Source organism: Sardina pilchardus, chromosome 10 (assembly GCF_963854185.1).
Source record: "Sardina pilchardus chromosome 10, fSarPil1.1, whole genome shotgun sequence".
NCBI classification, from domain to species: domain Eukaryota; kingdom Metazoa; phylum Chordata; class Actinopteri; order Clupeiformes; family Clupeidae; genus Sardina; species Sardina pilchardus.
The window spans coordinates 23,908,355-23,922,644 of NC_085003.1; the positions used below are offsets into that span (position 1 = coordinate 23,908,355).

Sequence of the window (14,290 nt, forward strand, 5' to 3'; positions counted from 1 at the left end):
AATGACAACAACAACAGCTTGTATTTATATAGCGCTTTAAAAGGACACAGACAATGCTTTACAGTTGGGGGGGAGCCTCACTAACTGTTGAGACTCAGACACTCAGACGTGAAGTCTGGGTAGGTTTCACAGCTAACTCCAGGTTTATGCTCGACATTGTGACCATTTCCAGTTTAGAAAAAAAACATGGAACATGCAGTGAATTAAAAAATGACACTGAATGTTCAGCCATTTAGCCACGTGATGTTTCTATGAGCTAACAGGTAGTTTGTAGGGCCATTCACTCAATCCCACCGTCGTCAACTTAAGACTGTAATGCTTTAGCCGTTCTATCAAACTCATCAGAATAGGTCTATGCTTTTTCAATGAACGATTAAAACGCTTTATGTCAAGAGGAAATGACATGTTTGCAATGTCGAGAGGCAGAAGGGACCCTAGGGAGCAGAAAGGGTTTGTGATAGTTTGGGTCAGATGGGCATCTGAGGAGACACTGCCCTCTTGTGGATACCCCTGATAATAGCAAGTCCTACAGAGCACACAAAAACTGTACAAAAGCTCAGAGAGACATTTCTGTCTTAGAAAAAGAAAATGCATAAATAACCAGTTCCTACCTGAAATTATGATGAAGCTGCAGGTTGGGGGTGGAAGCGTTGGCCTGATTCATGGTGCCGATGATGTAAGGGCTGTGTGTAGCAGAGAGGAGATTATAGTTATTCACTGTGCAAAGACATTTGAATAGACCCTATCTCATAAATCAGCCAGGCTGATTCTTTTGGCCTGCTTTCCAAATAGGTTTTTCGTACATTTGAGAGGAAGTTAGATACAATCACAGAGCAGAATAACTGCCCAGTCCAGTGGGTCAGGATTTGAAGGGTTAGCTTCAGCCAGTTAGCATCCAAGTTGGCTGCCACTATCTCAAAAATATTGTCTGACAAGTGTTCAGTTCCAGCTACATCTTCACAAACAAGCCAATTAGGTTCCACATGAATGGTGGGCAAGAAACGTAAGTTGTGTTGTCTGGATGTGTATCTGGATATGTTGTGTGGATATTTATCTGGACATGTTGTGTGGATATGTATCTGGATATGTTGTGTGTATTGGCAGTGTTGAAGCTGAGAGGATCTGCCATTCCACATGATAATTTATGGCCATCTGTAATGTGGAACTAATGTGGGCTCATTTGTGAAAATGTGTCTGGAAGTAAGCACACCATTTTTGAAGATGGTGGCAACCTGTTGAGTTTAATTTTGGCTGAAGTGGCTAGCCTAGCATGGGTCACTGAAATGGTGGCGGTACCTCCTCCCTCTCTCTGGCCCAAGCCCATAGCCCAGTGAATTTCCCCTTGGGGATCAATAAAGTATCCATCTATCTATCAATCTATCTATCAGTGTGAGTTGTGGAGTGCTCTGCTCTGCTCTGCTCTCCTCTGCTCACCAGTAGTGGTGCTTGGCGCTGAGCAGGCCGTTGAAGATCTCGCCCAGCGAGCTGAGGTGGTGCAGGTTGTCCAGGATGAGCACCAGGGGCTTGTCCTCCACCTGGCCACTCATGCTGCCGCTGCTGCACTGCTCCGTCAGGTGGGACAGGTACTGACGCAGCTCCTGCAGAGCGCAATATAGCAACCAAATTATGGTCATCATGGATACGGTTAATCCAACAGTATCAGTGAAAATTATGGTTATCTTGGATATGGTTAATCCAACAGTATCAGTAAAATTATGGCCATCTTGGATACGGTTAATCCAACAGTATCAGTGAAAATGATGGCCATCTTGGATACGGTTAATTCAACAGTATCAGTGAAAATTATGGTTATCTTGGATATGGTTAATCCAACAGTATCAGTAAAATTATGGCCATCTTGTATACGGTTAATCCAACAGTATCAGTGAAAATGATGGCCATCTTGGATACGGTTAATTCAACAGTATCAGTGAAAATTATGGTTATCTTGGATATGGTTAATCCAACAGTATCAGTGAAAATGATGGTCATCTTGGATACGGTTAATCTGACATTATTAGTAAAATGATGGTGATCTTGGATACGGTTAATCTGACATTATTAGTAAAATGATGGTCATCCCTACACATGTAAGTGATGGATGGGTGATTAAGATGAAGATCATTGTGATTGTAAAGACAAAACCGGTTTCAACTGGATGATGTTGCTTTATGAAAATGCCTCATATGGGTAACAGAATTGGTCAAACATGCAAGAACATTAATCCGACTGAAGAAGGTTCACATTACTGTGTGCTGTTCTGGACACACAAACACTCATGTCCTGTATGTATTTCTATCCTTTTCTCCCCCCAAACCCAAACCCACAAAGCTGCACATTAAGGAGTACAGAATGGTCAGGCTCAGACCTTGGGGTTGCCAAGGAGGGTGCTATTTAGTCAAACGGACCATTTCAATACCCAGCCTAAATATATGGTTTTAATTAGTCTTGTAAAATTGCAATTGAGTTTATTTTTTTTAAATCAAAGTTGAATATACTATTTTAACATCAGAGAACACAGTGCAATACTCAATTCATCCATTCTATGTCCTCTTTAAGGAGTACAGAATGGTCAGGCTCGGACCTTGCTGGACTTGTGGTCCACGTTGAAGGTGGCGACGGCTCCGTCGGCGAGCGGCCGTCCCTCGCGCAGCACCATGTGCTCGGCCAGCCGGCTAGCCAGGAAGCTCTTGCCGGTGCCGCTGGGGCCGGACAGGATGATGCGCCGGTGCTCCTGCAGCTGCGTCACGTAGCGCTGCAGCATGGCCTTGGGGATCAGCGTCTCAAACACCAGGCTGTCCGTGCTGCTCTCACACACACCTGTAGGGGGCCACACCAGGGGTTACGCCAGCGCAAAGAAAGGGGCGATCTGTCTAACCACCCCACTTCCCACTGACACTTTACAGCAGAGCGCCACTCTGAATGAGTACACTCATACTGTCATTTCCTGACTATTAGCCGTGGCTTATACATTGATTTTGCAAAATTTCTTCCATTACGAGGTTAATACAGGCGGGGCAGTTAATATAGTGTTAATATGGTTTTATTTCTTTTAACTTGCATAAAACACCGTCCTGATAGAAGTTCAGCTATATTCCTACACATGAATCTCATGTTACAACGCCCCCTACTGGAGATGTATATAACCATTTGGTTGTAACAAAATGAACCCCCCCCCCCCCCCTCCAAAAAAAAAAAAAAAACAGATGTTGCAAGAGTGTGCATTAGAGCAGAAAGAAAAAAATGCTCTAAATCTACTCTACAACTATGCAACTGTACCGGTTTCATTTGACCTTCACCTACAGTAAGTACATCAATCTACACCATTCATTACCACAACAGCAAGTTTACATTACAGTGAGTCATAAACTCATGAACATGATGAGTCTTGCACACACACACACACACACACACACACACACACACACACACACACACACATACACACACACACACACACACACACACACACACACACACACACACACAGACACACACACACACACACACACACACACACACACACACACCAACAGTTTACGTTGATACTTTCCCAGTAGGACACACCTACCTTTAAGCTTGACAGCGATGGTGTCACTATCGCCCACCAGGTACCCACAGGGTAGCAGCTCAGGTGTTTCTGCCCCGTTGGTGCGGTGCACCTCCCCAATACTGTAGCCCACAACGCTGTCCGAGTTCAGGCCCAGCTGGCTCACCGGGTCTACGTGGATGATGTACTCCTGAGAGACAAGAAAGACAATATTGGAGATACCAGTAATTTACAGACTATTAGCCGCGGCTTATACATTGATTTTGCAAAATTTCTTCAGCTATGAGGTTAATACAGGGGGGCAGATACTATGGTTTTGTTTCTTTTAACTTGCATAAAACACTGTCCTGCGGCTTATACACAATGCGGCTTATATGCGGGAAATGACTGTATGTCAGATTCTAACACATGATTTACTTCCTGCCAGATAACCCCAGTGAAATGCTCTCGAAGGCTGCTTTGCTTTTTTTTGGTGATTTTGTTTTTGATAGCAAAGAAAAACTAGTTGTTAGTTGTTGATTGGCCGCTGGGGGAAATCCTTTGCCTACAGCACTAGGCATTTAACATCTCTCCTGTGGAACTGAACAGCTTTCCTGTGCATATCTGAAATGATCTGCGACAGAATCTGATTGAATGGACTGAATGTGTGTTCTTAAGGGGCGGACTGTTATTGTATGTAGAGTTCAAACTAGAAGCGATGCCAAGGGAGGAGACATAGATATATAGATAACCACTGTGATAGATTGACAAATAAACTAGAACTGCTATCTATAAACAGTGTCAAAGTTCTCCAAACATTTATGTGAAAATGGTCCATAGTTCAAAACATGATGGCACGTATCTCGCTTCAGTTTAAAGAACTATGCAGGTTTGGCGATTTCTTGGCTGTTTTCTCGCTTTACGCTTGCAGGTTTCTCTGCAGAGCTTCCCCTACAGCTTCAGTGTGCATATTTTATAACACTCCTCAATCGGTTAGTCTGCCTTTTCATGAGTATGATCGCGAGGCTACGAGATTTTCTGTTTGTCAGTGCACCGGCCCACCGGCCCAGAGTTGCAAGGGTGGTTTTTCCGCTCACAGACACCAGGTGGAAGCGAAATGGCCACCATTCAATCCGAAAAAAGACATATAACCATTCCAATGACTCCAAAGCTGTTCAGTTAAGGTAAATTAAGCTAAAAAAAAAAACCCGGCATAGTTCATCTTAACGCACATGTTCACCAGCTGAGGGAGCAGCTTACCTTAAAGAGACGCCTGACCACCCCATCCAGCACATCCCATTTAGTTTTCCCACTGACACCGATGGAGCCGATCAGGAACTGACGAGGGCTGCCGTCCTATTCGAGGCGGAATCGGAGTCGGAATATTAGACAGGAACAAGCGAAGGGAGTTATTCCAAAAATAAATACACAAATAAGGAAGAAAAATAAGAAACATGGTCTATTCATGTGAACTTTAACATATACGTGTAATCTAGAACTTAAAAACACATACCAAGATATTCAGTGTCATTCAAATAGGAAGCGAAATATGACCCGATTCTGACCTCTTTCCATTTGGCCTCGTCCTCCAAGCTCACTACGATCTTCACACGCCGGCCTTCTTTCCTGGAGCCTCCATCCCCACAGTCCTCCAGCAACATGTCTGCAGAATCAGGGGTCTCAGTTAGCATGCTAGCAGCTAGGCGCTCAGTGCAGCAAGGCATGGAGTAGCTGTTGCCATAAAAATTTACACAAACACACACACACACACACACACACAGACACACACACACACACACACACACACACACACACACACGCAGGCACACACACACACACACACACACACACACACACACAGCCACACACAGCCACACACACACACACACACACACACACACACACACACACACACACACACACACACACACACACACACAGTCACACACACAGCCACACACACAGCCACACACACACACACACACACACACACACACACACACACACACACACACACACCCACACACACCGAGGCTGGTGGACTCGCTGAGGCTCAGGCTCTGCTGGGAGGAGAGCGCTGGTAGAGAGGGACTGAGGGAGGACGACTGGGACGTGGCTCTGCTGAAGCTGCCCTGAGACTCCGTCTTCAGACGGTCATTCTCCGACTTCAGCTTCTCTATCTCACCCTACACACACGGACACACACACACACACACTCAGATTTAGTGCACTGTTCAATACAATAATTACTCATTCATAATAACATATGCATTATTGTATACTACAAACTACAGTGTGAATTCTGCCGGTAAAATCTCTGTATGCAACATACTAGTCTTGATTAATTTTAATAGTCTTGATTAAAAAATTTTTAATTCTTTAATGCATTCCCAGAGTTCAGATATTCCATGTACTCTCCATTTAATTAGGACTTGTCTTAACTCTCGTCATCTCTGAACATTTTCAGTGTTGGCTGCTGGCTGCATGGTTGTTTGAGAATCCTAGCATGAGATTGATGGATGACAAAAGCGCATAGAGCTTCCAGGTGGTCAAGCAGCTGTGACTGACCTGCATGCCGTTCATGGACTCCCTCAGCTGGTCGAGCTGGTGGGCAGAGCTCAGGGCCTCCAGGCGGATATCGGTCAGTTTCATCTCTTTGTCCCGCAGCTCGCTGCGCAGCTGCATGACCGTCTCGGCGTCGGTGTCCACGCACTCGGAGATCCTGCCGACAACGCCAAATGAAATCAATCACTTGGGCCTCTCAGAAGCGAATCGCCTCAGAGGCTTTGCTACTGTAGGATAGTGTTAGCACTTGCAGAATCACAACACAGCCGAATCACAACACATACTCGGTCCCACCAGGGTTCAGTTTGAGTCTTTCCATCAAGGAAACAAAACTCTGCTATTTCCATATAATTTCCAATCACAGACTGTTGGCAAACCAATACCTGGCAGGATGCACACCACAACATCACAACAATTATTTTAATCACTGAAATCATCTGGGTCAGAGCTGGATTAGGAGTGAGGTTGGGATGGGTGATTACAGCACACGTCAACTAAAAACTGAGGAAAATTGAGTGATAATTGGGTTTGGGGATTATTGGGGGTAAAACTGGCAGTGATTCTTTAAATGATTCTGGATCTGGATCACAAAAGCACAGGAGATTGATAGGGGGGTTTGTCCTGTTTATGTTTTGGTGTTTACCGAGCCAGAGAGCCTGTCCTCATGAGAGCACTGTTACTGCCCCAGCCTCGCGTTCGAGCAGGCAGCGGGGTGAGGACAGGGCTACGGACAAAAACATGGACAAGAGAAGAACACTTGCTATTAAACAGAACTGGCTATGTCTATTACCAATCCTTGCATCATCGCAAGAATCTTGTATTCTCTTCAAAAAGTGTGCAAACAACAACAGCAAAACAACAGAAACACAACCATATGCCTCAGAAAAGTGGCAGAACTTTCTGAAATAATAACCCTCTGATATAAATACATATGATGCCCATATCCAAAAAAAGAACAGACTCTTCTTTCCAAATTCCAAACAACCTCTAAATACTTGGTCTTAATCCCTTGGTCAGATTGAAATTGAAATAAATATGTGTGCAATCAAGCCCACAGGCTGACGGTGAGCATACTTTCAGACCTCTCATTTCCCCCCCGCCCCCCCCCCCTAAATGTGCATTCTAGACACACTGGCAACTGCGTGAGCCCTTGGTCAGTTCAGGCTTGTGTGTCTTGTGTGTCTAATCGGCTGGTCAGAGGTGGTGTAGAGGGGAGGACACTCACAGAGAGTTGGAGTGAGAGGTGCGGAGCATGGGGGCGGAGGAGGCGGGTCCGTTGTGGGCCAGTTTGGGGGAGGAAGGCTGCGAGGAGTCGGTCATTTCCTCGATGTCGGAGTGGGACGACGCGGATTTGGGCGACTTCTTCTTGGTGAAGGCCTGCTTGAAAGAGCTCCGTAGCTGAGGGGGGGAGAGAGAGGAGAGATATTCAAGGAGGTGATTTCACATGATAGCGACATCTTTTGAGTCCTCTAAAGCCACCGTCTGCTGATCAAACCTCAACATGACCAACAAGTCCTTAAAACACTGATTCAAGTGTTCAGCAAACTTATGATCTTATGTTATGCAAGGCACACAAGCCACTAGACACTTATCTTGTATCATGTATACATTTGTATACATTTTTAATGTGAAATTTACTGTTTTATGCAGTTACATTATCCAAAGAGAAGGAATGATGATCAAGGAAACTCAATCAAAAAGCTTGATTGAAAAAGCACGTAACAATTGTGATCAAAATTAAACAAATAATCCACACAAAAATTCTCACTGAATGACGCACAATGGCATGCGTAGGTCACTGTACTGGGGAACGTTCTGGGGAAAACAATGACCTTACCTCATAGACCTACAGATTGCCATGCAGCAGGAGCAAAGAGGGAAACGGGAGAAGAGAGGTTTGAAAACATCAGCCCGTATTCTGGTAGAAACGGATCATTACTGTTACAGGCAGCGGAGCTGATGCGAGAGTGGAAGAATGTGCTCTGGACTGGCAACGGCGCTCCCAGAATTCCCAGCAGGGAAACCGCACTGCCAACTACCACAATACGGCAGAAGAACTACAGTCTATGACAGCCACGGACCACAAATCCCCCACACACACACACACCACTGTCCTATGGCAAGAGGGAGTGTAAGGGCCTAAGGGAACGCTACAGTTTATTAACTGACATCAAGGAGAGAGTGCAGAGTTCACCACTGGGCATTGCTCCCCCATTTTCCCAACGCTGGGAGTGTGAAGTCAGTGCAAGTCACGACACAGAAATGTGCCTTGGGGTCCGTTGGAGGCAGGAGTGGTGGGACGTTGGAGGGGTTTGGCTAGCAGGGATGCTGAACACAACACAACCAGTCACATAAACAACACTGGAGCTAACCAGACCGGGCACGCTAACTACCGAGCGGCTGAGAGGAATCCTCTGAGCTCAGATGAGCAACCACTGAGGGAAGGGAATGCAAACCATCTACTGTATGCCCAGCTCTGAAACAAAACACTTTCCTACTTTCACGAATGAGTGAGTGTGTGAGTAAGTGAGTGAGACCAATCGATTACCCAGCCACTTCTTATTTTTGTTATTTGTTTCATTTCTCCCACCATATTGTTTTGGTGGAAAATGTTCTCCTGCCAGATCTCACTGGGGTCGTATAACTGAATGGCCACACTGTTTTCCTCACAATCTAACTTCCACACACAAGTACACACACAGATGACTCTGAATAGGAGGCGTACATAGTCGACGTCGCTGTCGCCTTGCATCTTAATCCCCACGCACGACACGGCCTGTTTGGGAGGGCAAATAGGGCAGAGTTACAAACGCAAAACACACCAACCTGAGAAATCAAACCACACCGAGGAAGGTCTCTAAAACAGCCTCCATTTCAGACGAGACAAAAAAAAGCTCAAAACAACAGTCAGCGCCTGCAGACAAAATTATTACACGATGAAAAACCTGTTTTTACGACGACAAGGCTTAAAGCTAAGCTCACTGGCTGTGTCAGGTTTGTCATGTGTAATACACGAAAGGAAGCTCTATCTGCTAGAGGGCACGAACACCACGATTAAAGCACATCCAACTCGTTCACCTTTCCTCCAGTACACGCAGACTAGGCAGGAGACAGTCGGGCCACAGAGTGAGAGAGGGGAAGAAATCAGACACAAAAACAGATTGTTTTTTAATTCAAGAGTGGTTAGTATATGTGCCCTATATGTGCCCTTGCATTTACATGTGACAGTACACGTGACTGGCATTTATGTGAGTTTAGTGTACTCAGACTTCAGTCCAAGAGTGATTTGGTACAACATGTAAAATAAATGGAGACCAAGGAGACCAAGCAAGAGGGATGAGAAGTGATAGACAGATAGACTGAGAGAGAAACGAAAGAGAAACAGAGCGAGTAAAAAGTGTGTGTGTGTGTGTGTGTGTGTGTGTGTGTGTGCGTGTGCCGGAGCTCACCCAGTTCTTCCTCTTCTTCTTGTTCTTGGCGTCCAGCTCCAGGTTGCTGCCCACGCTGGAGTGGCTGGTGGCGCTGGCGATGCTGGACACGCTGTCAGACGAGTGCTGCCTGTGGATGCGCAGGTCCATCTGCGTCTGCGTCTGCGTCTGCGTCTGCGACTGGGCCTGCGTCTGGGGCTGGAGCTGGAGCTGCAGCTGGAGCTGTGGCGGAGACTGCGACAGCATGTGAGATGGAGACTGCAACTGTGGCGATCCACTGGCTGAGTTGGAAGGACCTGGACATGTGGGGAGTAATAATAATAATAAAAAAAAGATAATAATAGACATAAGACATAAGCAACTCCAAACCCATCACAACCCATCAAACAACAAACCAATACACTGGTGTACGTACTGTAATTTCCCAACAATTAACCACAGCTGATTTTGCTAAATGTTTTCAGCTATGAGGTTAATACACAGGGGCAGTTTATATGGTATTCATATGGTTTTTTTTTACTTGCATAAAACACTGACCTGCAGCTTATATACAATTACTGTACACTTTTCATACCACAATGCCCAGATATTTGGTCTCTGTAGTGTGTGCTGCATTATGTTTGCTAGTACATGTAGACAGAGAATGTATGTAGCTTTATTTTTCGTAGAGAGAAGCAGCTATTGGGTAGAAAAAAACACTTGTGTGTTTTTTCACTGTCCTTATGACTATAGTGATTTGTGACTTGTGGGTGAGCACTGTCCATGTGACTGGTGATTTGTGACTCCTGACCTTTGCCGTTGAGGTCAGGCGTGTTGATGACACAGTTGATGGCCTCCTGGGCTGCTGTGTTCTGTCTCTTCAGCAGCTCGATGGTCTTCCTCAGATCGTTAAGCTCAGAGTCCTGAGAACAAACCAATTACGATCCCATATGTATTACACGTTCACAATAACATGTACATACACACATGTTCATATTCCTCTTGTCATTACATGACCGTACACATTTATAAAGGGACTTTCTGACATTATAGAAGCCTGAATCTCGTAACCTGCAGCCCAGATGGCAATAATCACATATACAGACATCACACACCAAAATAAACATCGAAACAAAATACACTCTAGATTCAGTCGTTTGGAGTCAGTGTGTGATTTAGTGTACAGGTACAGGTATGATATTCAACCCCTAATGTTTAATTCAACTGTTATGAACTACTATCACACATTAAAGATTAAATATTAAATATAAATGTTATAATATAGATTAAATATAAAGATTAAATATTAAGGCGCAAATCAGCTTTGCTCCCAGGAGTTCATAGGAGTCGCTGACCCACCTTCTGTTCTGCCGTCATGGTCAGACCCTGCAGTCGGATGGTCATATTCCCCAAGCTCTGCTCAAACGCAGCCACCAGGTGAGCCTGTGTACACAACAAAACACACACACATGAGCACACACACACACAAACACACACACACACACACACACACAAACCACCACCAACACACCACCCTCCCCCAAATCAACCTCCCCACACACACACACACACACACACACACACACACACACACACACACACACACACACACACACACACACACACACACACACAGAGACACACACACACACAGCAGACAGCACACAGCAGCCGACACCCCAAGGGGAGAGATTAGAGATTTCATTTTTAAATGTCAACAGGCCCCTTAGCGCTGGGCTATCTGCTTTGTACATCAGAGCTCAAAGATGTGGAAAGACAAGTCACGTAATTACATAACCCCCACCCAACCCCACCACCACCCTACCCCCACTCTACCCCCCCGACTTCCAGTCAGGTCCATTTTCTCGTCAGTAAACAGTAAAAGCAGGCCAGGCCACAACACGTCAGAAAGGCATCCGCCAGAGACTGATCATTTGGTAGGCATGGCTCCCCAGCGGCTCCCTGTCTGGGCACGATCAGCGCACCGTCACAGGGCAGACAGGAGCAGGCCAGTGGGTGGCCCCCCCTTACTGAACCAGACCGGGGGGCTTCAGGCTGCCACATAATCACCAGCGCTTCTTCCAGTGATAACTCAGATGACGCACCATTTCATCTGTCTGCATGTCACAGCACAGCTGGGATAAGCTGCATATACATACAGTAATATACCTCAAGCAGAGATGCTCTTAAACGCACAGTAAATCTGACTTGTGGGAGACAAAACAAAACAAGCAAAGATCACAATACCATCACAGTCAGCAATCTTAAAAGGACATATACAATATTCGCTCGTATTCGCTTCACATATATTTGTGAAGACAAGTGATGTCAAGCACATCTGTTTTCATTTCCAATCGATTGCAAAATAAAACATCCACGGTTTGGCAGTTCCGTGAAAGTTTCACAATACTGTGAGTCACGACAGAACAAGAACACTCAGCAAACATGGGAACATCTCCGCAGCCTGTTACAGACACCACTTACACTGCTGACTCCCTCTCCTCACAACTTTCCCACATCATAAAACAGCGTGCGACATCCGACAAGACAAGACCCGTGACTACTAATAACTAATAACGCAACACGTCGTCCATAAAGCATCTCTACACAATAACCGCCGATGAAATGAGTCATATTCAGTGTCGGCGGCCGCTCTGGCAGCTCCAGGCTGTGAGCGAAGCGTGAACGCGAGGTGTCGGTCGGTTCTGGCCCACCTGTGAGCGCGCGCAGCAGGCGTTGGTCCGTCCCTGGCCGGGGCTGTGACTCAGGGTCCTCCGGAGAGGCCGGCGGCATCGGGCTTTCCCGTCCTCCGGCTCCCGCCGCGCCGGTTCCTTCCCCGCGGGCGGGTAGCGGTTCAGGGGCTGCCACTGCACGGGCCTGCCTAGTACCGCCGCACTGGAGCTCCCCAGCGGCATGCTGCTACCGCTAGTGGCCGGAGCCAACCGTCAACTACTGAAGCGCACATACACACACACACACACAGACACACACACAGACACAGACACACACACGCACATACATACACACCCACACACCAGCACGACAGCGGTGGGCCTGCCCACTCTGCCATGTCTCCGTGAAGGAATGAACACAAGTGCCCAGACGTACGGCCGCCCAGATGTTATCAAACACACTCACACACACCATCACACACACACACTATCACACACACACACACAGGCGCGCGCGCGCCATGGAACATGAGAAGATAAGGCGGATGGAATGGAGGGAACGGGCCTGGCCCGTGTCCATTCAGGTGGGCGTCTTGTGCCAGGACATGCGCTCTGCTCTCCATCAAAGCAGACTGGAGATAACCCAGAGCACACCCTCAGAGGAGCCAATCGCCACACAAACACAGTGGAAGAGTATACGATCGCATGAGTGTGTGTGATAATAGGTGTGTGTGTGTGCGTGTGTGTGTGTGTGTGCGCGCGTGCATGTGTGTGTGTGTGTGTGTGTGTGTGTGTGTGTGTGTGTGTGTGTATATGTGTGTGTGTGTGTGTGTGTGTGTGTGTGTGCAAGTGTATGCATTTGTGTTAAGTGTGTGTTTGTGTATGTATTTGTGTTAAGTGTGAGTAGCATGTGGCGTAACAGACAGCCCTGGGTTTGTTGTGAGGGCCTCTGTCTCTGCATCGTCTGCAGTGTGTGGGTGCAGGCCAAGCGGGGCGTATGCATTTCATTAGCCTGCCCTGTTTACAGGCACTCAACCAGCAGAGCGCGTCATCCAAACTAGCACTCCTCTCCTGCTCTCACAGGCCGCTTCAGGCTGCCATGTTCAGTGCACTGGTGGGCACAGACACTGACAAAAACAACAAAAACATGATATGGCCACAGACCGACTTCTTCAAACGCAACACAACAAAGCCAAGATCAGTGCCAAACACACACCTAGCCGTAGAAAACCTGGTGTTGTGTTCCACAAGACAGCATTTTAAACCTTATTCAAGCTTCCTAATCCAATATTCGTGTGTACGGAGCCTTGAAATATTGCTCTTGAAATCATAACCATCTACAAGATCAGTGTGAAAGGAGCACACTGTACATTGAAACCAACAGGACAAAAATTCCCAGTTAGTGCTTCTGACACACGCAACCAGCCTCTCACAATTGAAAGATGTGTGAACAAACGTACTGTATAGGCTTAAGCTGCCTAGTATGAAGGCCCATCCACACCATGAACGATAACTAATGATAACTGCCAATCAGAAAGCGGTAACGATAACGCCTGAAGAACGATATTGTCGGTGTCACTTTCGGTTACTGTGTAAGTTGTCGTTCTTGGTGTAGACGGCCATTTTTACAGTGTAATTCCACTCACTCCTCTGATGCACACACACACACACACACACACACACACACACACACACACTGAAGGGAGGGACACACGTGTAGACGGCCCTTTTTACAGTGTATTTCTACTCACGTTAGCCGTCAGCTGAGTAGTAAGGGCCGACACCTTCTCCTGGGAGGAATCCAACTCCCTCCTAAGCTTGCGAATCTGCAAAACACGTCACTCAGTTCATGTCTACACGTTCAGGTAAGAGTGGCGGCTTCTCAGGGTCACAAAACAAGAGGCAGAAATAACGTTAACGATGGCTATACGTTGTGAACAATGAGCACATTACAACATCAGAAAGATTCTGACAGCACCCTGACACTTAAGTTTGGCACTCTGTCAGAAAAAAAAGGGCAGGTCGATGACAGGTCATCTTACCTCTGTATGTGATTTCTCTTCAGGCTAAGAGAGAGAGAGAGAGAGAGAGAGAGAGAGAGAGAGAGAGAGAGAGAA

The 14,290-nt window shown here is 46.4% G+C and overlaps 1 protein-coding gene across 4 annotated transcripts in view; it reads right to left on the reverse strand.

The window, feature by feature from the left end:
- Positions 1 to 14,290, reverse strand: part of nav2b (neuron navigator 2b) — a 67,095-nt gene that overhangs the window by 9,945 nt on the left and 42,860 nt on the right. For 2 of the 4 annotated variants that reach the window (XM_062547173.1, XM_062547175.1), the window contains 15 exons: positions 14,216 to 14,239; positions 13,925 to 13,999; positions 10,861 to 10,944; positions 10,313 to 10,424; positions 9,544 to 9,818; positions 7,320 to 7,492; positions 6,738 to 6,818; positions 6,098 to 6,251; positions 5,559 to 5,715; positions 5,095 to 5,192; positions 4,790 to 4,885; positions 3,572 to 3,740; positions 2,585 to 2,820; positions 1,435 to 1,598; positions 612 to 683 (listed from right to left, as the gene is read on the reverse strand). In XM_062547173.1, the coding sequence (XP_062403157.1) occupies positions 612 to 683; positions 1,435 to 1,598; positions 2,585 to 2,820; positions 3,572 to 3,740; positions 4,790 to 4,885; positions 5,095 to 5,192; positions 5,559 to 5,715; positions 6,098 to 6,251; positions 6,738 to 6,818; positions 7,320 to 7,492; positions 9,544 to 9,818; positions 10,313 to 10,424; positions 10,861 to 10,944; positions 13,925 to 13,999; positions 14,216 to 14,239 (1,970 nt within the window). The remainder of the gene's footprint in view (positions 1 to 611; positions 684 to 1,434; positions 1,599 to 2,584; positions 2,821 to 3,571; positions 3,741 to 4,789; positions 4,886 to 5,094; positions 5,193 to 5,558; positions 5,716 to 6,097; positions 6,252 to 6,737; positions 6,819 to 7,319; positions 7,493 to 9,543; positions 9,819 to 10,312; positions 10,425 to 10,860; positions 10,945 to 13,924; positions 14,000 to 14,215; positions 14,240 to 14,290) is intronic. The other 2 variants (XM_062547176.1, XM_062547174.1) reach the window with 1 other exon arrangement.